This window comes from Elephas maximus, chromosome 12 (genome assembly GCF_024166365.1).
Source record: "Elephas maximus indicus isolate mEleMax1 chromosome 12, mEleMax1 primary haplotype, whole genome shotgun sequence".
NCBI lineage: Eukaryota > Metazoa > Chordata > Mammalia > Proboscidea > Elephantidae > Elephas > Elephas maximus.
The window spans coordinates 630,815-657,342 of NC_064830.1; the positions used below are offsets into that span (position 1 = coordinate 630,815).

Sequence of the window (26,528 nt, forward strand, 5' to 3'; positions counted from 1 at the left end):
GTTCAGCAGAGTATGAGGATACAAGGTAAACATACAAAAATCAGTTGGATTCCTCTACGCCAACAAAAAGAACATCGAAGAGGGAATCGCCAAATCAATGCCATTTACAGTAGCCCCCAAGAAGATAAAATACTTAGGAATAAATCTTACCAGAGATGTAGAAGACCTATACAAAGAAAACTATAAGACACTACTGCAAGAAACCAAGAAGACCTACATAAGTGGAAAAACATACCTTGCTCATGGATAGGAAGACTTAACATTGTAAAAATGTCTATTCCACCAAAAGCAATATACAGATACAATCCAATGGTGATCCAAATTCCAACGACATTTTTTAATGAGACGGAGAAACAAATCACAAACTTCATATGGAAGGGAAATTGGCCCCAGGTAAGTAAAGCATTACTGGAAAAAAAAAAGAACAAAGTGGGAGGCCTCACTCTACCTGATTTTAGAACCCATTATACCACCACAGAAGACAAAAAAGCCTGGTACTGGTACAACAACAGATACATAGACCACTGGAATAGAACTGAGAAGCCAGACATAAATCCATCCATATATGAGCAGCTGATATTTAACAAAGGCCCACAGTCAGTTAAATGGGGAAAAGACAGTCTGTTTAACAAATGGTGCTGGCATAACTGGATATCCATCAGCAAAAAAATGAAACAAGACGCATACCTCACACCGTGCACAAAAAATGAACTCAAAATGGATCAAAGACCTAAATACAAAATCTAAAATGATAAAGATCGTGGAAGAAAAAACAGGGACAATGCTAGGAGCCCTAATACATGGCATAAACAGTATACAAAACATTACTAACAATGCAGAAGAGAAACTAGATAACTGGGAGCTCCTAAAAATCAAACACCTATGACCATCCAAAGACATCACCAAAAGAGTAAAAAGATTACCTACAGAGTGGGAAGAAGTTTTTAGCTATGGCATTTCCAATCAGCGCCTGATCTCTAAAATCTACATGATACTGCAGAAACTCAACTACAAAAAGACAAATAACCCAATTAAAAAATGGGCGAAGGATATGAACAGGCATTTCACTAAAGACGGTGGTCAGGCAGCTAACAGATACATGAGGAAATGCTCACAATCATTAGCCATTAGAGAAATGCAGATTAAAACTATAATGAGATTTCATCTCACTCCAAAAAGGCTGGCATTAATCCAAAAAACACAAAATAATAAATGTTGGACAGTCTGTGGAGAGACGGGAACACTTATACACTGCTAGTGGAAATGTAAAATGGTGCAAACACTTTGGAAATTGACTTGGCACTTCTTTAAAGAACTAGAAATAGAACTACCATACGATCCAGCAATCCCACTCCTTGGAATATATCCTAGAGAAATAAGAGCCTTTACGTGAACAGATATATGCACACTCATGTTTACTGCAGCACTGTTTACAATAGTAAATAGATGGACGCAACCAAGGTGCCCATCAATGGACGAATGGATAAATAAATTATGGTATATTCACACAATGCAATACTATGCATAGATAAAGAACAGTGAGGAATCTGTGAAAACATGTCATAACATGGAGGAACCTGGAAGGCATTATGCTGAGTGAAATTAGTCAGTTGCAAAAGGACAAATACTGTATAAGACCACTATTATAAGAACTGGAGAAACAATTTAAACAGAGAAGAAAATATTCTTAGAGGGGGGAGGAAGGGAAAGTGGTTTTCACTAATTAGATGGTAGATAAGAACTATTTTAGGCGAGGTCAGCACAACTGGACTAAACCAAAAGCAGAGAAGTTTCCTGAATAAACTGAATGCTCCGAAGGCCAGCGTACTAGGGGCAGCAGTTTGGGGACCATGGTTTCAAGGGATATCTAAGTCAATTGGCATAATAAAATCTATTAAGAAATCATTCTGCATCCCACTTTGGAGAGTGGCGTCTGGGGTCTTAAACACTAGCAAGCAGTCATCTAAAAAAAAAAAAAAAATTTCATCTAAGATGCATCAATTGGTCTCAACCCACCTGGAGCAAAGGAGAATGAAGAATACCAAAGACACAAGGTAATTATGAGCCCAAGAGACACAAAGGGCCAGATAAGCCAGAGACTATATCAGCCTGAGGCCAGAAGAACTAGATGGTGCCCGGCTACAACCAATGATTACCCTGACAGGGAACACAACAGATAACCCCTGAGGGAGTAGGAGAGCAGTGGGATGCAGACCCCAAATTCTCATAAAGAGACCAGACTTAATGGTCTGACTGAGACTAGAAGGGCCCCAGAGGTCATGGTCCGTAGACCTTCTGTTGCCCCAGGACAGGAAGCATTCCCAAAGCCAACCCTTCAGACAGGGATTGGACTGGACTATGGGATAGAAAATGATACTGGTGAGGAGTGAGCTTCTTGGATTAAGTAGACACATGAGACTGTGTGGGCAGCTCCTGTCTGGAGGGGAGATGGGAGGGCGGGGGGGGGGGCGGGTCAGAAGCTGGCCAAAGGGACACAAAAATAGGGAGTGGAGGGAAGGAGTGTGCTGTGTCGTTAGGGAGAGAGCAACTAGAAGTACACAGCAAAGTAAATATAAATTTTTGTATGAGAGACTGACTTGATTTGTAAACTTTCACTTAAAGCACAATAAAAATTAAAAAAAAAATAAAAATAGTTGTAACTACATGAAAACACAAATACAAAATTTGTGGAAAGCAGTGAAAACAGTGCTTAGAGGGAAATATACAGCATTGAATGCACGTACTGGGGAAGAAGATGGATCCAAAAACCATCACTGAGACTTCTACTTTAGAAAACCAGAAAAGGTGGAGCAAATTAAATCCAAAATAAGCAGAAGAAAAGAAATAATAAAAATCAGACTAGAAAGCAATGCGATGGAAAGAAAAATGATAGAGAAAATCAATGAATGAAAAAGCTGGTTCTTGGGAAACATCAATACAGCTGATAAACCTCTAGCCAGGCTAACGGAGACGCAGAGAGAGACACCAACGGTTAACATCAGACACTAAAGAAGGGCCATCACCACTGACCTCGCGAACAAGTAAAGGAAAATAAAGGATATTATGAACAACTGTGTACACAACTTGCTAATTTAGATAAAATGGATCAATTCCTGGAGAGACACAATCTATCAAGAGTCACACAAAGAGAAATAAATAATCTGAACAGGACTATACTGATGAGGAATTTCAATCAATAATTTTAAACCTTCCAAAACAGAAAGCACAAGGCCAGGCAGTTTCACTGGTAAATTCTGTCAAACATTCAGGAAGAATGATATCAGTTCTCTATAACTGCTTCCAAAAAACCAAAGCACAGGGAATACTTCCTAACCCATTCTGTGAGGCCAACATTACCTTCCTACTAAAATCAGACATCACATCAATACACTAAATAAAACTCATATCGTCATATCAACAGACCCAGAAAAAGCATTTGATGAAATTCATGATAAAAACTCTCAGCAAACTGGGAACAGAGGTGAAGTTCCTCAACTTAGTAACAACTACAGAAAAACCCACAGCTAATATCATACTTAATGGTGAGAAATTAGATGCTTTTCCCCTAAAGTCAGAAACAAGGCAAGATGTCCCCTTCTCACTACTCCTCTTCAATATTGCACCTGAAGTCCTAGCTACTAGAAAAGGAAATAAAGGGTATACAGATTGAGGAGGAGGAAATAAAACTGTCTTTGTATGTAAATAACATGATTGTCTATGTAGAAAATCCCAAAGAATCAACCAAAACACTCCTGAAACTAACAACTGGGTATAGCAAGGCTGCAAGAGAACGAGGTTGATATACCAAAGTCAACTGCCCTCCTGAATACCAGCAGTAAACACTGGAATTTTAAATTAAAAACACAACACACAAAATACTGAAATCCTTAGGTATAAATCTAACAAAATACAGACAAGATCTATATAAGGAAAACTACAAAACTCTGATGAAAGAAATCAAATAGGTTTAAATTAATGGAACGATACTTCCAGTTCACAAATGGGAAGGCATGATATTATTAAGATGTCAGTTCTTCTCACCTTCATCTATAGATTCAACACAACCCCAAAATTCTAGGAAATTACTTTGTGGATAGTGACAAACTGATTCTGAAGTTCAGATGTAAAGGCAAACCCCCAGAATAGCCAACATAACATTTACAAAAAAAAAAACAAAACATGAAGTCAGAGGATTGATACTACCTGCAACACTAGGGTGGGTCTAGCAAATCCTGCCAACTGTACCAACTGTGCAAACCAGTCCAGGGAGACTGAGATCAAACTGACTGTTGGGTAACAAATCCCGCTCCACACTCCACCTGCGTCTCCCCTTCCCTGTTCTGCTCTGACCCCAGGTTCCCACGCAACCCCCCTCTTTCATCCCCAGACCCCGAAGGCAAGGTAAGTGAGTACTCAGCTGTAAGCCCAGGAGTCCACCTGACTCCCTCCATTTCAGACCAGCAGGCCCCACATTTAGGGTTTTCCTCTACCCCATCAGGGTGCTAGCTGCAAGCCCAGGCATTCAAATGATTCCTTCCACTTCAGACCAGTCGACTCCCCTTGCTTGGAGAAAACACCCTATCTGCAGTAACAGCCTTAATATAAGAAAAAAGTATACAAATGAAAAGATGCATAGGGTGAGGTCTAGGAGGCGTCACGACACAGAGCTTCTATGTCCTAAGAGGACACGCTATCCTCTCCTGTGCACGGTCACCAATCAGGAAGCTCCACCTGAGCCCTAGGGCTCAGCCTCACGACAGATTACATCATACCCCCTGAGGCTTAGTCAGATGGTCCCTCTCAGGCTAGTCAGCCCCCACTCAGTAGCCTCAGGTATTGGTCTGGATGTCAGGAACCAAAGACCAAATGGCTTTCTGCAAGGTGATTTCCCGCCTTGCACTACCTGACTTCAATACTTCCTAAAAAGCTGGAGTAATGGAGACTGTGTGGCACTGGCAAAATAAGGGACAAATAGATCAATGAAACAGAATAAATAACCCAAAAACAGATCCATACAAATGTACTCAAATGATCTTTGGAAAAAAACAGCAAAGGCGAATGAATGGACAATGGACAGTCTTTTCAACGAATGGTGCCGAACAACTGAACATACATATTAAAAAAAGAATCTAGACACTGACCTTCTACCTTTCACAAAAATTAATTCAAAATGGATATCAGACCTAAATATAAAACTATAAAACTTCTAGAAGGTGGCAGAGAAGAAAATTTAGGTGATGTTTGGCAATGACCTTACAGATACACACCAAAAGTATGATCCATGAAAGAAAAAAACCGGTAAGTTGGACTTCATTAAAATGAGAAACTTCTGCTCTGTGGAAGATACATACTGTAAAGGGAATAAAAAGATAAGCTACAGAGAGAAAACATTCGCAAAACACACATTTGATTAAAAAAAAAAAAACTTGTATCCAAAATATGCAAAGAACTCTTGACCCTCAGCAATAGGAAAATAAACAACCCTATCAAAAAGTGGGCAAAAACAGACACTTCATAAAGGAAGATACACAGATGACAAATAAGCATATGAAAAGATGCTCACCATATGTCATCAGAGAACCGCAAATTAAAAGCACAAGATATCATTACACATTTATTAACCTATTGCCATCAAGTCGATTCCAACTCATAGCGACCCTACAGACAGGGTAGAACTGCCCCACGGAGTTTCCAAAAAGTGGCTGGTGGATTCGAACTGACAACCTGTTTCATTAGCAGCCGAGCCCTTAACCACAGACACATTTATTGTTGTTATTGTTAGGCGCCTTTGAGTCAGTTCCGACTTACAACTGTTGTTATGCTTGAGCCCGTTTTTGCAGCCCTGGGTCAATCCATCTCATTAAGGGTTTTCCCCTTTTTCGCTGACCCTCTACGTTACCAAGCATGATGTCCTTCTCCAGGGACTGGTCCCTCCTGATAACGTGTCCAAAGTATGTAAGACATAGTCTCACCAACCTTGCTTCTAAGGAGCATTCTGGTTGTACTTCTTCCAAGGCAGATTTGTTTGTTCTTTTGGTGGTCCATGGTATATTCAGTATTCTTCACCAACACCACAATTCAAAGGCGTTGATTCTTCTTATTCATTGTCCAGCTTTCGCATGCATATGAGGTGATTGAAAACACCATGGTTGGGTCAGGCACACCTTAGCCTTCAAGGTGATATCTTTGCTTTTAATACTTTAAAGAGACACATTTATTAGAGGGGTAAAATCCATCAAATTCTGGTGAGGACGTGGAGCAAAAGGAATAATTGCTGGTGGGACTGAAAAATCGGTACAGCCACTTTAGAGAACAGTTTGGTAGCTTATTACAAAGCTAAGCATAGTCTTACTAGGATATCCATCAACTTTGATGGTAGGTTATTTACTCAAATGAGTTGAAAACTTATCTCCACATAAAACCTGCACATGAATGTTTACAGCAGTTTTATTCATAATTGCCAAAAACCAGAAGCAACCAAGATGTCCTTCAATAGTTGCTTAAAAAAAAAACAAAAACCTATGGGAATCCATATAATGGAATCTTATTCAGCAATAAAAAGAAATGAGCTACCAAACCAAGAAAAAACATGGAGGAACCTAAACTATATACTGCGAAGTGAAAGCAGCCAGTCTGGAAAGCTTACATGCTGCGCGATTCCAACCATGTAACATTCTGGAAAAGGCAAAACGGTAGTCAGTAAAAAGATCAGTGGTTGTCAGGGGCTGGGGGGAAAGGAAGAGTAAATAAATGCAGCACAGGGCATTTACAGGGCAGTGAAAGTATTCTGCATGGTAATGTGATAGTAGACACATGGCATTCTGTACTTGTCCTGTACTCATAGTACTATAAAACACCAAGTGTGAAGCCCAACGTAAACTACAAACTTAATAACAATGAATCAATATTGGTTCATCGATCGTAACAGATATACTAAACGAATGCAAGATGTTAATAACAAGGGAAACTGTGGGTTGGAGGTAAGAGTATATGGGAACTCTGTACTTTTTACTCATTTTTCTGTAAACCTAAAACTTTTCTAAAAAATAGTCTTTTTTTTTTATGCCAGGGAATTATAATTTATAAATTAAAAATTTACAAATTAATAAATTAAAGGGACCATAAAAGTTTGCCTCTGGATAATAAAGTATTTTGGAGCTTCCATGAGCCTTGTGAGACAAGGGCCAAGAAGTGAGAGGGGGCTTGCAGAAATATCGAGAAAACGGATAAGGAAAGAAAGAAACGAAATTAGGGGACAGAGAATGAACCAGCAAAGAACAGGAGGGAGCAGAACTCTCAGGGGAAAAAGCTCTCAGTGACAATCCAGTATCAGGAACAGTGGAGAAGCCTTATTTATGTGCTTTGCTGCCTGCTGCTGTCCAGCTCACAGCAACCTTATAAGAGAACGTAACATGGCCTGATCCTGCCCCAACCGCACGATCACTGGGTATGTTTGAGCTCACTGCTGCAGTCAGTGTGTCAGTCCAGCTCGTGAAGGGTCTCCCTCGTTTTCACTGACGCTCTACTTTACCAAGCATAATGTATTTTCCTAGTGACTGGTCTTTTCTGATGATACGTCTAAAATACGCCAGGTGAAGCCGTGTCATCCTCATTTCTAAGGAGCATCCTGGCTTTACTTTCAAATGTGCCAATTCTTCTTTGATCTTCCTTTTTCACTGGCAAGCTTCCACATGCATATGAGGTGATGGAAAATACTATGGCTTGGGTCAGCTACCTCTCAGGCATTAAAGTGACATCTTCGCTGTTTAACATTTTCAAGGTCTTTTGCAGCAGATTTGCCCAATGCAATACGTTGTTTGATTTCTTGGCTGCTGCTGCCGCAGACATTGATAGCAGATCCAGGTCTCTGGCTGACTCCTGAACTACACAAACATTGAGTCAGACTAAAACCAGAAAGCAGCTAGGACTGAAGAAACTGAACCAACCTAAGCTAACGCCCACCACAGGCATGACAGTCTGAATTTTGAGTCTAATCAAATTAAATGCTTGCCAAAACAAGAACGTAAGTACTTCATACAGCATGACAGGATCCAGAGTCTGCATGATACAACGCTCACGATGCCCAGGATACAGTCCGACGTTATCTGCCATGTGAAGACTCAGGAAAATGTCACACATTCCAAGGAAAAGAATCAACAGACGCTAAAATTATCAGACAAGATCATTAACCCCAGAACCCAGTGCCCTTGAGTTGATTCCGACTCATAGTGACCCTATAAAGGTCATTAAAGCACCTGCTACAACCACGCTCTGCGAGACAACGGAAAATGCACTCATGATAAGACAGAAAATCTCAGGAGAAAAAAAATATAAAAAGTCAAACTGGAATTTTAGAACGGAAAAATACCTGACATAAATTCACTAAATGGACTTAATGGCAGAATGGAGTTGATGACAAAAAGAATAGTGAATTTGAAGACAGATCAATTTGAAGAAGAGAGAAAAAAAAAAAAAGATCGAGAAACGATTACCAACCGACAGGGCCTCAGAAGCGGGAAAAGCTCAAGAGGTGTACCACACAGGAGGGCCTGGCAAACTACAAACACGGCCGCTACCTGAGTTTGTAAAGAAAGTTTTATTGCAACACAGCTATGCCCATTTGTTTACTTTTTTTTTTTTTTTTTAATGTCTCCTTACAGGGTCTCTATGAGTCAGAATCGACTCAATGGCAAAGGGTTTGGTTTTTCTGGTTTCACGCTATAGGTTCATATAAGTTCATATGGAATTGCAAGGGACCTGGGATAACCAAAACCATCGTGAAAAAAAGAAGAACGAAGTAAGAGGACTCACACTTCCCAACTGCAAAACTTGCTCCAACACGACGGTAATCAGCATGGTAATGGTACATGGTAGTGGCACAGATCAAAGGAACACAACTGAGACTACAGAAACAGACCTGTACATGGGCAACTGATTTTCGGCATGGGTGCCAAGACCATTCAATGAAGAATAGTGTCTTCAACAAATGGTGCTGGGACAACTGGATACACACATGTAAAAGAATATACCTATCTCACATTCTCATGGATTGAACTGCCTCCTCCCAAAATATGTCATTGGTTAGACCATGATTCCTAGTATTGTGTGGTTGTCCTCCATGTTGTGATTGTAATTTCATGTTAAAGAGGATTAGGGCGGGATTGTAACACCCTTAATAAGGTCACATCCCTGATCCAATATAAACAGATTCCCTGGGGTGTGGCCTGAACCACTTTTTATCTTACAAGAGATAAAAGGAAAGTGAAGCAAGCAGAGAGTGGGCACCTCATACCACAAGAAAGAAGCACCAGGAGCAGAGCACATCCTTTGGACCTGAGGTTCCTGTGCAGAGAAGCTCCTAGTCCAGGGGAAGATTGATGTGAAAAATTTAACTAAAGAGTTAAAACTATAAAACCCTTCAAAGAAAACAGGTAAATCTTGATAGCCCTTAGATAGGGCAATGAACTACATCAAAATTGAAAACTTTTATGAGTCGCAAGACACTATCAAGGGAGTTAAAAGGCAACTCACAGAAGAAAATATCTGCAAATCATACATCTGATAAAAGGATAGTATCCAGAATATACAACTAAACAACAAAAATACAAACAGTCTGATTAAAAAATGGACAAAGGACTCTGAATAGATATTTCTCCAAAGAAGATATACCAATGGCCCAGGAGCACATGAAAAGACGCTCAGCGTTATTAGTCATCAGGGAAATGCAAGTCAAAACAACAACGAGATGCCTTGTCAAATCCACTAGGATGGCCATAATTAAAAAGGAAAATAACAATTGTTGATGAGATACAGAGAAAACGGAAAACTCATCTGTTGCTGACGGGAATGTAACATGGCACAGACACTTTGGAAAACAGTTTGATGGTTTCTTAATAAGTTAAATATAGAATTACCACATGACTTAGCAATTCCACTCCTAGGTATATAATCAAAACAATTAAAGACAGGTGCTCAAACAAAAACCTGCATATGAATGTTCATAACACCTTTATTCACAATAGCTAAAGGCAGAAATAACCCAAATGTCTATCAACAGATGAATGAACAAAATGTGGAATCCATACAACGGAGCGTGGAAGAAATACAGCCAGAAACCTCATTAGAAGCAAGGATGGTATGACTTCGTCTTGTGTACTCTGGACATGTTACCAGAAGGATAAGTCCCTGGAGAAGGACATCATGCTTGGTAGAGTAGAGGGCCAGCAAAAAAGAGGAAGATGCTCAACAAGATGGACTGACACAGTGCCTGCAACAGTGACCTCAAGCGTAACAATGATTGTGAGGATGGCACAGGACCAGGCTGTGTTTCATTCTGTTGTGCATAGGGTTGTTAAAAGTTGGAACCCACCTGAAGACACCTAACAACATCAAAACGGAATGAAATGTTGACATATGCTGTAACATGGATGAACCTTAAAAAGATTATGCTATGGAAAAAAAAAAAAACCCAAAAACCAAACCTGTTGCCGTCAAGTCGATTCCGACTCATAGTGACCCTATAGGACAGAGGAGAGCCGCCCCATAGAATTTCCAAAGAACAGCTGGTGGATTTGAACTGCCGACCTTTTGGTTAGCAGCCATAGCTCGCCATAGCGCTTAACCACTGCGCTGTACCACCAAGGAGCCAGACACAAAAGGCCACATACTGTATGATTCCATTTATATGAAAATCCAGGCAAATTTATAGAGACAGAAAGCAGATTAGCGAATGCTAGGGGTCAGAGGAAAGAGGGAATAGGGAGTGACTGCTAAATAGGGACGAGTTTCCATGTGCAGTGATAAAGTTCTGGAACTAAATAGTGGTGATGGCTGCACAACACTGAAATGCACTTAATGCCACTGAAACACCTAAAAAAGGTACAACGGCAAATTTTATGTTAAGTGTTTTTTACCATAGTAAAAGTAAAAAAGGCAACAGATCAAATAATACAAAATAGGGAAATGGGGGGAAAAAAGGAACAAAACATATTTTCTGTCTCTGTCTACTCAAAGGGACAAGCAGTGATAACCCAGTAGTATGGAGCACACCAGCACCCAGATCTTACTTTCCAATCCTATTCCCCGCTAAAAAGAACCACAACCCTTTGTATAAATGTCTGATTCCAGGGCCAGGGTGGAGCAGGTACAAGATAAGCATACAACATCTTACGCCAGGGAGAAAAGTGCTCAAAAAAAAAAAAAAAAAGATGGGGGAGTGTCACAAAGACACAAAAACCAGCTTGAACGGGCTCTCATTAGCCAAGTCTAGAACAATCTGAGCACCAAACAGGCAGTAATGAATTATAAGCCACAGCAAAAAAAAGGAATCTATTAGTCAATGCTCATCAATCAATCAGTCAATATGGGAGAAGGGAAGGCTCTTAACTATAGCAGGCAGCCGAGCACAGACTGGTAAATGAGGAGGAAGTGCTGGCCTTGGAGAACAGTCATTTCACGAGAATGAGGGTTCAGGCCGGTTCAGGCAGGAAGCATCAGCGGGTGCCAAACCCGGGGCAGAAGGAGACGAGCAGAGCATTCACATGGCCGTAGTGTCTACCTACAGGCTGACCATCAGTTTCAGGGGGAAGAAAACAGTCATTTCACGAGAATGAGGGTTCAGGCCGGTTCAGGCAGGAAGCATCAGCGGGTGCCAAACCCGGGGCAGGAGGAGACGAGCAGAGTCAAGGAACAGAGCATCCGCGTGGCCGTAGTGTCTACCTACAGGCTGACCATCAGTTTCGGGGGAAGAAAACAGTCATTTCACGAGAATGAGGGTTCAGGCCAGTTCAGGCAGGAAGCACCAGCAGGCGCCAAACCCGGGGCAGGAGGAGACGAGCAGAGTCAAGGAGCAGAGCATCCACATGGCCGTAGTGTCTACCTACAGGCTGACCATTAGTTTCAGGGGGAAGAAAACAGTAATTTTACAGTGGATAAATCATAAAACACTTTGTCAGGTGCTAGCAACACCAGTAAAGCCCTCTGGATGGGATACTCAGAGAAGAACACAAAATCACTCATGCAGCATTCTGGCTGGGAACGTAATACTTGAATGTAATCACAGGGAAACATCAGAAAAATCCAAAATAACTTAAAAAAAAAAAAAGGAGGGGGGCTGCAATCTTTAAAATTGTCCATGTCATAAAAAACAAAACAACGGCTGAGATAAAAGAAGACTGGGGACGCATCCTAGAATGGATCCTGCCCTGTAGAGAAAAAATACAGTAAAAGGACATTGTTGGGGTCAGCTGAAAAAAATCTTACACATTCAAGACAGATTTCCTAGGAGCACTTTCAGATGAAAATAAAAATTTTCAAAAAAAAAACAGAAGAACATCTCATTTTCAGGATTGTTGGGACTGCTGTTCCCTAGACTACTTCACGTGAAGGCCCCACTAGAGCCCTGATGCCCTAAAGCCACACAGTAATAACACTTGTTACAGGAAAATATTTAAATCTCTTTGTACACTCTCACTAAAAATACAACTTCTGACTACCCAAGGTAGGAAAAGCTGACGGTGTCGCAAAGTTCTGATTGCCTTTGGTAAAAGGTACACTAGGATCAAGATGTCTGGAGAATGCACAAAACTGTTCCTGAAATCCGGATCACAAACTGCTGCTTTTTTAGGAAGCCAGGGAAATTCTAAATGAAAGTAGCAACACAAAGGCTAAGGCGTGCCACTCGACCCTGTGTGGAGAGCTTGTAAAGTAAAGGTCTCCAGGGTGACGCTCACAGTGGAAGTGGAGGCCCCTGGAGCTGTGCGTCAGGCGCCCTGCCTGCTTCACCTACCGCCGTTCACTTGCCTCCCTCGCCTAGGTTATGAGTTCTTTGAGGTGTTGTGTCATATCCATTCCAGCTTCTCTAGAGCACAAGGTACGGGATGAGCTTTCTGTGTGGTTGCTTGTTGAATAAAGAACTGCAATCTAACATGGCCATGATGTGGACTTCACTTCAAGGTTAATAAAGGGCCTTAAATTGGAAGTGGATCTCTATTAAGACAGTATGTAATATGGGTTTAATTCCATTTTCTTAGCAGTCCCTCCATAATCTAAATTTCAAGCATTACACTCTCCAGCTGTACCCTCCCATCTTTCCAAATGTCCAGCCTAATACTTCAATCCAACTAAGACCCACAATCTGTTAATCAAGCTATATACTATCCTACACTTCCTCTGTGTCCTCCCTTCCCGCTCCTTTACGGAGCTTGATTGCATGACACATCACAATGATCACCGCTGTGCATATTCCTTCAACGCCCCTTGGCCCTCTAGCCCTTGGTACTAGCAACCTGGCAACAACCCAACCCTGGTTAAATCCAACACTACCTATTTCACACCTGAAGGTTGCGAAGAAGCAACAACTGGTCTGTTTGCCTGGTCTCACTTCAAATTTACAACCACTAACCTTAAGTGAGCTGTCAGTACTGCCCATTATTCCATGAAACTTCTCTAATCCATTCACTTTCCCGCATCTCCAGACAACTATTCTGCACGTTCTCTCCAAATCTCCAAAACTCAGAAAGTAAAAACAAACAAAACAATTTCCACAAGGTCTGATCTCCACACCCACTCAGTTAACAGCAACTGTACCCACTCTGCATTCCCTCCTACCAACACGGATGATGTGTCTTTGATCCCACACGTGTTTGTTCCCTACAACAATCCCTTCAATCCCCTCAAGCCATTTACAGAAAAAAATGTCCCCTCCTCTTTTTTCTGTGTCATCAAATTTTCCCTCTCCATTGGATCAGCTGTCAGCATACAAATATCCTATAACATCTCCCATCTTAAAAAACCTCCAGTGCACACCCCCCCAGAGGAACTGTCCCACTGCTCTGCTCCCCCTCAAAGATTTGTCTATATGTACTGTTTCTAATCCCCCTCCTCCCAACTTCTATTCAACCTACTTCAGTATCTTTTGTTCCCACTACTCCACCAAAACTGCTTGTCACCAATGATCCCCATGTCGCTAGTCCCAGTAGCAATCTCTCAGGCCCCATTTTACTCAACCTATTTAAGTGCTATTTGCCATTGTTGGTCATTATCACTTCTTTGAAAAACTCCCTTCACTTTATTTCAGGACACCCTGGTGGTGTAGTGGTTAAGAGCTATGGCTGCTAACCAAAAGGTCAGCAGTTCAAATCTCCCAGGCGCTCCTTGGAAACTCTATGGGGCAGTTCTACTCTGTGCTATAGGGTCACTATGAGTCGGAATCAACTTGATGGCAGTGGGTTTGGTTTTTTTTTTTTGGTTTATTCTCACTGGTTGCCTTCCTACCCTACTACTGGCTGTTCCTTCTCAGTGTCCTTTGCCAGTTCCTCCTCAAGTCTGTACACTCAGTCATGGAACCTCTTCCCCTCTCTATCTATATTCACTCCGTAAAAGATTCCATCCAGTTTTCTGGTTTTAAATAGCATATCTATCTATCCATCCATCCATTTAATCTATCTATGTATCTATCAATATATCTAATCTATGTATCAATCTAATCTACCTATCTACGACAAACACATTTTATCTCCAATCTAGACCTAGCTCCTGAACTCCAGGTTCATCTATCAAACTGCCTACTTAACATCTCCACATGAATGTCTAACAGATATTTCAAATCCAGTATGTCTACAACCGAATTCCTCATTCCCCTCCTTCCCTCTCCCCCTCCCCCTCATAAACCTAGTCCTCACAAAGCCTTCCTACCTTTCTAGTTCCTTAGGCCAAAAACCTTGCAGTCTTACTTGACTCTTCCCTATCTATACAACTCATACCCAAAACCTCAGGAAATATAGTTTGGCCCTACATTCACAAATACATCCAGAATCTGGCCGTTCCTCACTACCCTAGATGAACCAATAGCCTTCTAGCTACTCCCCGTGCCCCTCTAATCTCTACGCGCTACTCTTCTGCTTCACATCCTACCAGGTCCTATATAATCTGGCCCCCCCACTACTGCTCCGACCTCAATCTCCAACCTGTCTTCCCCTCGACCACTCTTCTTCATCACAATGGCTCCATTATTGTTACCTGAAGACACCAAGCATATACCTGCCTCTGGGTCTTTGCACTTAATTTCCCTGTAGGCACAGATTTAAGTACTATATTTTTATACCTGTTTTTCAGCTGCGGAATCTGAGGCATAAAGATGTTAAGTTACTTGTTCAAGAGGCAGAGCAAAGATGGAAATTTTATTTGGTTCTGAGGTCCATGCAAAACACCTCCACGCTTCACAAATACTAGGCACTTAAGAAAATAAAAAGAAAGAAACTGCTTACTTTTCAACCCAGAGCACAGAAACAAGCTTTATCCCTTTCTTTTGTGCTTTGTCCCAAGTGTGCTGGTATCCATCTTTGAATACAACATGGGTCACTTGCTTGTTCAAAGTTTTTGAAACCTGTAGGCAAAATACAGAAAACAAGATGCAAATTACTACTACTCACATACAATTTCATAAGTGCAACTGATCAAAAGGATACTTTATTCAATATTCATCAAAATAAAAATACTCAAAATTCATACTCCAGCAATTCCATTTCTCATAATCTGTCATACAAAACTATTCTAATACATAAAATTGTTTAAAAAATATATCTGTTCCAATTAAACACGATGTGTTATACATTATGTTTACACCCTTTTCAGTCCTACACACACACACACACACACACACACACCCACACACCCACCCACCCCTCTGGGCACTACCAAGAGAACAAAACAAGTCTGAGCTCCACAAGGATAAAGACGAGAGAGAGAAAGAGATGGCAGCATATTTCTAGTAGATGAAGAGAGTGGTAGCTGAGCCAAAAGATAAAGTCTAGTCAATAAGACAGTACTTTTAAGGAAAGCTTTCAACATCAAAGACACGAAACAAAATGAACAGAAAAAACAGAGAGAACACAGAGAATAGGAAAAAACTTAAAAACAAAAAATTTTTTTTAATATATCCAGAAGATACTGTTTTCATGCAACAATTTCAAGATGTTGTTTTTTAAAGAGCTCTTGGAAATTAAAAATATGACAACATAAATAAAAAAAATTCTACAGAAACGTTGGATAATAAAATGGTGAAAATCTCCCAGGAAGTAGAACACAGAAAAGGCCATAATAGCAGCTAAACGACAAAAAGAAAATCAGGAGGCCATGGCCAAGTAATGAGAGTTAAAGAAATATATGAATAGAGAAAACAAAGAAGAAATTATAAATAAGTCGTTTTTCAGCATGAAGGGCATGCAAACTAGACTGAAAAGATCCCCCAAGGGTCCAGCATGATGAACGAGCACGCTGTCGCACCGAGGCACACTGTAAAATTTTAGTACAGCTGGGATAAAGTTATTAAAAGAGTGGGTGGGGGAGTGGAGAGGGTGTGAATTAGTCAGATTCAAACAATGAGAAAACAAGAATGACATCAGACTTCTTAACAGTAGTCTTGAAGTCAGAAAATAATGGACAACTGCCTTCAAATTTCTTAGAAAAACGATATTCAGCCTAGTTAAAATATCAATCAAAGGCAACAGTAAAATAAAGGCATTTTCAGACACTCATGTACTCCCTCCAGAGAGGGGGCAGCTGTGGTTGAGTTAGAATTCTCACTTTTCACGCAGGAGACCCAGGTTCAATGTCCAGCCAACACACCCATGCACAACAGCCACCTGTCATTGGAGGCTTGCATGTTGCTATCCTTTGCCATCACGTCTATTCTGACTCATAGAGACCCTATAGGAAAGAGAACTGCCCCGTAGGGTTTCCGAGGAGTGGCTGGTGGACTCAAACTGTCAATTTTTGGTTAGCAGCCAAGCTCTAAACCACCGTGCCAGCTGCTATGATGCTGAAAAGGTTTCAGGAGAGGCTCCAGGCTAATAGGAGAAAAAGCCTAGCGATCTCCTGAAAATCAGCCAACAAAAACCCAATGGATCACAACAGCCTGATCCATAACCCATCCTGGGACAGCACAAAACTGGGCAGCTTTTCGTTCCCTTGTGCGTGGGGTCACCAGGAGTTGGGGGCTGACTCAATGGTGGCTAACAACAACTCTTTAAAAGATGTGAATGTGGCTGCCTTTGAGAAATGGAAAACAAAGTGCAGAGCAAAGGATTGCTGGTTTCTGTTTTGTTTTCGTTATGAAATTCACGGTACTATTTGTCTTTTTAAATGATGTAAATGTATTACTTTTATAAAATTAAAATTAAAAACTGAGTAAACAAGGCAACTTCTTCCAGTATGATGATCCTAATTTGGGCCAACTCTCTTACTGAGGACAACTAAAAGAGATAAATTATAAAGATACACTTGAAGGCCCCACAGAGCTTATTCAGGCAGGAAGGAATTAACGGGCCAAGATTCTCGGAGATGACTGACATCCAGGGAGATAAGTCTCATGTTTGGGGCTGATATTTCCCAGGGCTTTGTCAAATTTATCAAACACTAAGCAGTACTTCTAAATGTCTCCCAGGACCAGGGTGGCAAAAATTGGAAAACAAGCCTCAGAATGGAGGAAGAACGCCTGGAAAGGCTGCTACACCTTGGGTTAAGACCCAAAGGGTGACATGTAGAAGTAAGGTGAATTAGAATCTATACTGGTCCTCACAGATCTGAGGTCTAGTTTTAAGTTATCTCAAAAACCAAACCTGTTGCTGAAGAATCGATCACGACTGATAGTGACCCTACTGGACAGAGCAGAACTGCCTCATAGGGTTTACAAGGAGCAGCTGGTGAATTCAAACTGCCAAACTTTTGGTCAGCAGCTGTAGCTCTTAACCACAGTGCCACAAGGGCTCCAAATTATAGGCCTCATATTATTGAATCAACTTGACGGCAATGGTTTTTTTTTTTTTTTTTTTTTTAACAAGCAATTTAAAATATACAATGCTCAACTGAAAAAAAAATCAATGAATAGATGAGACAAGAAGAACAAAAACTACTGGAGGCAGGGCTGGGCAAGGTAGGGGCGGTGGGGGACAGAAAATAAGAGTAAACCTGTATGTTGCAGTTTACGAGACACAGACTTGTGGAATCAGCTAAAGTCATACTTAGGTAGAAATGTATAATCTAAAATATACGTACAAAAAGTAAACAGGCTGAAAATGCACCTATCTCAAAAACGTAAAGAACAGCTAACCAAAGCCAAAGAGACAGTTATATAATAATGATAAGTCCAGAAAGTAATAAATTAGAAATGTACAAAAGAGGGTCAAAAAGCTGAAAGACTAATAAAGTGGTCTTTGAATTAGAGAGACTAATAAAATCAATAATACCTAGGTAAGAATCATTAAGATATAAATAACTAGTATCAAAAATGAAAAGGGTCATTCTACAAATCCTGAAGACAAAGATCCTGACAGGATATATGAACAGTTTTGTGCTGATATTTCACCGAAAAATTTACATACAATGGACAAATTTCTAAAAAAATCAACTTTCTAAAAACATTTATAAGAAATAGAAAATCTGAATAATCCTATAATTATTAAATAAATTAAGTCTGAGTCATGGATTGAATTGTCTTCCCCAAAAATGTGTGTCAATTTGGCTGGGCCACGATTCTCCACCATTTATCTGATGTCATTTTCCTATGTGTTGGAAATCCTACTTTTATGATGTTAATGAAGTAGGATTAGTGGCTGTTACATTAATGAGGCAGGACTCAGTTTTCAGGATTACCCAGAAAAACCCAGATTAGGGTCTGTTTTAAACCAATCTCTTTTGAGGTATAAAAGACAGAATTGAGCAGAGAGACATGGGGGACCTCACACCACTAAGAAACAAGAGCCAGGAGAATAGCGTATCCTTTGGACCCAGGGTCCCTGACCAAGAAGCTACTTGACAGAGGAAAGATTGATGACGTGGACCTTCCCCCATAGCCAACAGAGAGAGAAAGCATTCCCCTGGAGCTGGCACCCTGAATTTGGACTTCTAGCCTCCTAGACTGTGAGAGAATAAACTTCTCTTTGTTAAAGCCACTCACTTGTCGTATTTCTGTTGTAGCAGCTCTAGATGACTAAGACAGTCTGTAATTAAAAGCAACAACAAAATCTTCCTACAGACAAAATTCCAGGACTAGTTTTCCATGTTTTTTGTATTTGTTTTGTTCTGTTTCTGGAATAAACAAAAGCATACCATACATTGAAGGGCAAAATTAAACCAAGCACAGAGAATTAAAAAAAAAAAAAAAAATACTCTGCCACTCATTTTATGAAGCAGCATATCATTAATGCTAAAACCACATAACGGCATTACATGAAAGAAAACTTACTCCTGGAAATATATGGAAAAAGCCTAAACAAACTGCATCCCACCACTTGTGTTTACTCTAGGACTACAAAGTTAAAACATTAAAAAAAGTCAGTCATTACGACTCACCGTATTATCAAAATAAAAGAGAAAAAACAAAATGATCACCACAATTGATGCAGAAAACACATGACAAAATTCAAGTTCATTCATGATGAAAACTCTTAGCAAATTAGTAGCTGGACGTTGGTAACTACAAACCCGTTAGGTGACCAGTAAAGGTTTTCCCTTTGAGACTGAACAAGGTAAGGGTGCAGATATCTCCACTCCATTCAACACTGGTCCCAGCCAGTACAGCTTCACCAACTAAAAGTGTGAGGATTAGGAAAAAAAAAAAAAAACAAAACTATTCTTATGCACGTATGGCTCAATTGTATATACAGAAAAATAAACTTAGAATTTATAAATGAATGTGGCAAGTTTGCTAGACATAAGGTCAATATACAAAAATTATATACCAGCAACTGTAAAAAATAAAATTTTAAAGATGCCATTTACAATAGCAATAAATATGATCAGAGAAAACTATAAAACATTACAGAAAAAAAATTAAACTTAAACCAACATATCATGTTCATGGCCTGGAAGAGCCAATGCTATAAAAATGTCAAGTTCTCTCCATGCTGATTCATTGTTTCAATCCAATCCCAATCAAAATTCCAAAAAGGTTTCTGGTGTAAATTCACAGACTGATTCTAAAATGCATCTAGAAAAGCGAAAGAGTAAGAACAGCCAAGACACTCTGAAAAACAAATTGGAAGACTTACTAAGATTTAATTTAAAGAGTAATTAACATATAACTGGAAAAGGTGTGGGGCAGGGTTGTATCCCTCACCTTTCTTATTCAATCTGTGTGCTGAAAATAATCTGAGAAACTGTACTGTATGAAGAAGAACACAGCATCAGGATTGGAAGAAGATTCATTAATAACCTACGATATGCAGATGACACAACCTCGCTTCACAGAAATAAAGATGACGTGAGGATTTACTTATGAAGGTCAAAGACAGCAGCCTTCCCTATGGATTGTGCCCGAACGTGAAGAAAATGAAAACTCTCCCAAAGGGACTGACAAACCACATCATGATAAATGAAGAAATTGAAGTCGTCAGTGATTTCATTCTACTTGAATCAAAATCAGTGTCCACGGAAACAGCAGTCAAGAAATCAAATGATGTATTGCATGAACGCCGAATATACCTGGACTGCCAGGGAACGAACAAATCAGTCTTAGAAAAAATACAACCGGAATGCTCCTTAGAAGCCAGGATGCCAAGACTTCGGGTTGGTTTCCTTGGGCGCGTCATCAGGCGAGACCAATTGCTTGGAAAGGATACAATGTTTGGTAAAGTAAAGGGTTGTGAAAACACGAGAAACCCTCAAAGAGACGGACTGACACAACAGCCAAAATAAGGGACTCAAACATACCAAAAATCAAGAAGACGGCACAGGGCCAGGCAATGCTATACATACACGAGGTCACCAGGAGACACAGGGAACCCGACAGCAACTGACAACAACAATTAAAACAAAATGGCTTTATCATGAGAACAGAATAACTGATTAATGAAACCGAATAGAGTCCCAAACAGTCTGAAACACTGGAAACCTGATTCATGGCAAAGACAGAATAGCAGAACTTCGTTAAAGGATAGTCTTTTCAATAAATGGTGCTGAGACAAGTGAATATTCATATAAAAAAATGAAATTACCTCTTGCCATAAACAAACACACTTTGTTCATAGCTACTAGAACTGTTCCTATAAGACCCCACATTTCCACTTATCATTTCTCCAAACACAGCAGTGGACAATAAGTGAACTACAAGGTCAGCAGTGACCTTATAGGTGTCAAATCTAAAGTTTATCTGCCAATCTTATCTTTCACAAACACTCTGCAGTGTTTTAAAATTCCATCTGTCAATGGAATTCTCCCTCTGACTCGCAGAGACTTATTTCCCAGATTCTCCTGCCATTCTTTATCTTTGTCCCTGAGTTCCCTCCTCCCCTTTCATTTGCCCTTTAAGTACTGAATAGAATTCACCTTCAGCCTTCTTCTTTGTCTAAACATCACCCCTGTGGGGCATGATTCACACCCATGGCTTCATCTACCGTAAACTCCTGACCCCAAATCTTTATCTCTAGCCTTGACTATCTCACCTTCCAGATTTGTACAGACAAATATATATCAGGTATTTCAAATATGCCCCAATTCATAACCCTTCCCTTAAACACCTGTTCCTTTTCCTGTATCCTTCATTTTAACAGCACCACGTACCTAAGCGACCAAGTCAGAATCCAGACTTTCAGCCTATATCCTCCTCCTCTCACAGTGCCTACAAAACTAACTGCTCTATAAGTCCTACTGTCGTAATTTCTTAATGCCTTGGTTCTTTTTTTTCCTCCAACCACTTATCCAGTGCCTTCTTTGTCCTTCACATCCTAAGTGATAATTCCAAAATAAGAAAATGCAAATGTATCTTATTATATCTGAGAACTATCATATGTTATCGAAGTTAAAATGAATTTATTACCTTTGCCCCCATATCTACAAGCTGGTTTGTAAAAGTCTTTGAATAATTTTCTGTTCCGTTGGATGACCACACGTCAACATATGCCACTACATCTGAGGAAAAAAGGCAAAATATTAAAATGAAATACATGTGTGTACTTACAGCATCCCTCACCCAAAGATTTGAAGATCTTTCTCTCATTCTATTTACATTAAAAAGCAAATTTAAAACTTCTTCCATTAAAAGCCTACTCAATTGGAAACATTCATCACCCATCACCATTAATCACACTTGTCACAGTTTACATTGTTAACACTCTAATGCCCTTCCCAAATTCCTGAGCTAGGCTTAACTCTTCCAGTACAGTAGTCAAAGCTTCCCTGTAAAAAGTTAGACAGTAAATACAGGATTTGCAGGCCATATGGTCTCTGTCACAACCATTCAACTTTGCTGTCGTAGCATTAATGAGTGACCACTGCTGTGTTCAATAAAACTTTATGGCACTGAAATTTTAACTTTATATTCTTTTCATTTGTCATTACTCTTCTTTTGATTTTTTCCAACCATTTACAAATGTTTAACAAAAAATTCTTAGCTTGTGCAGCCTACAAAAACAGGCTGCAGGTTAGAAGTGGCCTGGGAGGAGAGGCCACAGTTTGTAAACTCCTATTCTAACAGACCATCCGGGGCTTCCATTTGGCTCTAATGGACATCTGTTATGGATTGAACTGTGTCCCCCCAAAACATGTGTTGTAAATCTTAACTCCTATACTCCTGGTTATAATCCCATTTGGGAATGGATTTTGTTACATTAATGAGGCAGCATTAGTGTAGGGTGTGCTCTGAGTCAATCTTTTGAGACACAAAAAGAGCAGATTAAGAGAGTAGAGATGGGGCAAGTTAGGATACCACATGAAGGTCTTCAAGGAACCAAGCTGTCATCCAGAAGCTGAGAAGAGACAAGGACCTTCCCCCAGAGCCGACAAAAAAGAAAGCCTTCTCCTAGAGGTAGCTGCCTGAATTTGGACTTCCAGCCTCCTAAACTTTTCAAAATAAATTTCTGCTTGTTAAAGCCACCCACCTGTGGTGTTTTTGTTACAGCAACACGAGGTAACTAAGGCAACATCTCCTTTTCAAAATCTGATGTTTTGGAAGCACTGGCCAAGTATGTCATTTGTAATTGAGTGAAGCAAAAGGAAATTCAGATTAACTTAACAAAATACTAACATTAGAAAAAATAGTCAAAAGTCAATATTCCAAAGGACCTTATAAATCACAACTATCTAGGCTAAATTCATAAAACCATTTGAATTGGGCAAGGGCAAATTAGAGAATTTATGTAAAACCTCTGCTGGTTTTTTTTTTTATTTTGGCTATAAGATCTTTGTACTACTCCAGGACCTTAATACGGACTTATTACCAATAAGCCCTGTCCATAACTCTGAAACCCTAAAAGACACGTGTCACTGTTCAGCTCCTCCTCAGCCCCTCCATGTGACCAGAGATGGAACCAGAGCCTGGGGAAGCAGGATAACATACTGATGAAGCAAGCGGGCTCAGGTGTTCAAATCCTGTATTTACTAGCTATGTGACACGGGGAAAAGCCTCCCAACTCTATGCTGGGGCGGTTAAAAATAAAATATAACTCAAGAGTTTAGTACCCTGCCCTAGTGCACGACAATCACTCAGTAAAAGGTAGATACCGTAATTACAACGATAAACACACACATATAAGAGTTGATATTTCTCTTGTGAATTCCACTATCACCCTATGTCCCTAATTCACTCGACCATTGAAATAAGGACCTCAAAATCGGCCCATTTCTACCCTGCCACCTTTCCCAAGCCATAATGCTGACTGTCAACTCTCCAAAGCCCGCCAGCACCACCCAGTCCCCAGAGGTGCCCTTAAGGACAGAACAACTGGGCAATTGTTTATAACTAGACAGGTCGCTTCCAACCCCAAGGGACACCTGCTCCTAGAAAACCGAAGCTGCGGGTCCTGACGGCGGGGGTCCAGGCTCCCGGGAAGGGGCCGCTGCAGCCGTGGGCGCAGGCTGGCGCCCCACCTCCGGGGGTCCCCAGACCTGTTCCGCTCGTCCACACGCCGCACGTGCCAACCGGAAAGGGCTCCGGCAACCCAAGCAGTGGCAGGAAGCTGTCCCCCCAGCGCCCAGGGGTCCCCGGTGAGCGGGAAGCTGTCCCCCCAGCGCCCAGGGGTCCTCGGTGAGCGGGTAGCTGTCCCCCCCAGCGCCCAGGGGTCCCCGGTGAGCGGGAAGCTGTCCCCCCAGCGCCCAGGGGTCCCCGGTGAGCGAGAAGCTGCACCTCCAGCGCCCAGGGGTCCCCGGTGAGCGGGAAGCTGTCCCCCCAGCGCCCAGGGGTCCTCGGTGAGCGGGAAGCTGTCCCCCCAGCGCCCAGGGGTCCCCGGTGAGCGAGAAGCTGCACCTCCAGCGCCCAGGGGTCCCCGGTGAGCGGGAAGCTGTCCCCCCAGCGCCCAGGGGTCCCCGGTGAGCGGGAAGCTGTCCCCCCAGCGCCCAGGGGTCCCCGGTGAGCGGGAAGCTGTCCCCCCAGCGCCCAGGGGTCCCCGGTGAGCGAGAAGCTGCACCTCCAGCGCCCAGGGGTCCCCGGTGAGCGGGAAGCTGTCCCCCCAGCGCCCAGGGGTCCCCGGTGAGCGGGAAGCTGTCCCCCCAGCGCCCAGGGGTCCTCGGTGAGCGGGAAGCTGTCCCCCCCAGCGCCCAGGGGTCCCCGGTGAGCGGAAAGCTGCACCCCCAGCGCCCAGGGGTCCCCGGTGAGCGGGAAGCTGCACCCCCAGCGCCCAGGGGTCCCCGGTGAGCGGGAAGCTGTCCCCCCCAGAGACCAGGGGCCCTCGGTGAGCGGGAAGCTGTCCCCCCCAGAGACCAGGGGCCCCCGGTGAGCGGGAAGCTGTCCCCCCCAGAGACCAGGGGCCCCCGGTGAGCGGGAAGCTGTCCCCCCCAGAGACCAGGGGCCCTCGGTGAGCGGGAAGCTGTCCCCCCCAGAGACCAGGGGCCCTCGGTGAGCGGGAAGCTGTACCCCCAGCGCCCAAGGGTCCCCTCCCAGAGCCCCCCGACCCAGAGCCCCCGGACCCAGAGCCCCCGGACCCAGAGCCCCCGGACCCAGAGCCCCCCGACCCAGAGCCCCCGGACCCAGAGCCCCCGGCCCCAGAGCCCCCGGACCCAGAGCCCGGGGCTGACCTCACGCCCCGCACGGCAAGCACTTCCGGTGCGACCCTCCGCTCGCTCCCCAGTGCCCCGAGCCCTCCCAACGTGATGGGTGACGCCGCGCGGGCAGGAAACCGTCTTACCTTTCAGCACGGGACCACCCGACGCCCCCGGGGCCGCCATCAGCCCGCCGGGGACAAGCCCACGTCTCGGGGCGCGCGGTGGACCCCGGAGCCGGCGGAGCCAAGCGGAGCCGGGGCGGCCACTGAGCATGCGCAGAGCGCGCGCCTGCCTCCCGTCCAGGCTCCGCACTGATCCTCTGTCCACGTTTTCGCAGTAGCCGAGGGCGGAAGAGCTGCGAACCCCTACAGGCCGGCGGGAGGGTGAGGGCCTTTCCTGCCACCCTAGGTCGGGCCAGCAGCGCGCTGCGCAAGGCTCCCCCTGCCTTCTGTGGAGCTGCGGGACGCCGATCCCGTCGACACCCGAGTTAAACCTCTTCAGCGCCTCAGCCAGCCGAGGGGTCGGGACGATACGGGCAGCCTTGCAGCTCTGGAAGGAACCGCAAAATGGGATTTTGCTTAGTGTTTCCGCCTCGTAACGGGCACCTGGCGGGCCTCAGGCTTCGGGCGGGTCCGGGGCGCACTCCGGGCGAAGGCGCCCTGCAGCAGGCCCCTCTCCCCGCGCTCGGCCGAGCCGCCTGAGGGGCCCCGGCTGGCCGCCGCGGGCTCGGAGCCGCGCCCCAGGGTCCTCGCGTCCCCGACACGGGCCCCACAGCTCCCGTCCGTCCTCCCCGCCCGGACCGCCCGCTCCCCGCGGGGACCCAGCCCGCGCCGGCGGCCGCCGCTTCTGCCGCTCGCCAGGCCGGGAGCGAGCACAGCCGGGCTAGGGCTCTGCAGTCGCCGCTCTTCAGCTGATCCCGAGGCGCGCGCGTTTCAAACTTCCCGCCACACGGAGCCCCGCCTACTCCCCGTCCCGTTGGTCGGCTGTGTTTGGCCACGCCCTCCGCGTCCTGGGCCACGCCCCCGCGTCCCGAGCCACGCCCCCGCGCTGGGGCTGAGAGCCAGGTGAGGCATCTCCTCAGCTCAGCTGTTTTTCTGGGATGAGTCTTGCAGTGGGGAAACCTTGCCTGCGAATTTATAAAGGTTCTCTGTTTAATCTCCCTGAAACAAGAGCCAGTTAAAGAATCGATGCAGAATGAACAAATCTATAAAAAGTTTCATCAATACTTTCAATCCCATCTTTGTGTTCACACCTGGAGAACATAGACCATTCCTAAGCTTAATGAGCAGCATCGTTCAGAGTTAACGGGAACATAAAGGGCATTTATACAGAATGAACAACCAACATTTTTCTCAATGGAGGGCAGCTGAAAGCCGTCCTCGAGAACAGGACCCAGATAAGATGTCCATTATCACCACTCTTATTCAGTACCCTACCGGAAATCCTACCTGGAACAAGAGGACAAGACAGGGAAATCAAAGGCATATGAATCGGTAAAGAAGAAGTAAAACTACCCCTATTTGCAGAAGTTAGGATCCGGTGCATAGAAAATCCCA

General features: G+C 43.2%; 1 protein-coding gene across 4 annotated transcripts in view; it reads right to left on the bottom strand.

Moving 5' to 3' along the window:
• MCPH1 (microcephalin 1) overlaps positions 1-25,853 on the bottom strand; it is a 144,844-nt gene extending 118,991 nt beyond the window's left edge. For 2 of the 4 annotated variants that reach the window (XM_049904242.1, XM_049904245.1), the window contains exons 1-3: positions 25,116-25,853; positions 21,815-21,906; positions 15,267-15,385 (exon numbers count right to left, since the gene is read on the bottom strand). In XM_049904242.1, the coding sequence (XP_049760199.1) occupies positions 15,267-15,385; positions 21,815-21,906; positions 25,116-25,245 (341 nt within the window). In that variant the 5' untranslated portion in view covers positions 25,246-25,853. Of the gene's footprint in view, positions 1-15,266; positions 15,386-21,814; positions 21,907-22,874; positions 22,951-25,005; positions 25,021-25,115 lie in introns of those variants that run through there. The other 2 variants (XM_049904243.1, XM_049904244.1) reach the window with 2 other exon arrangements.
• Positions 25,854-26,528: the final 675 nt, after the last annotated feature.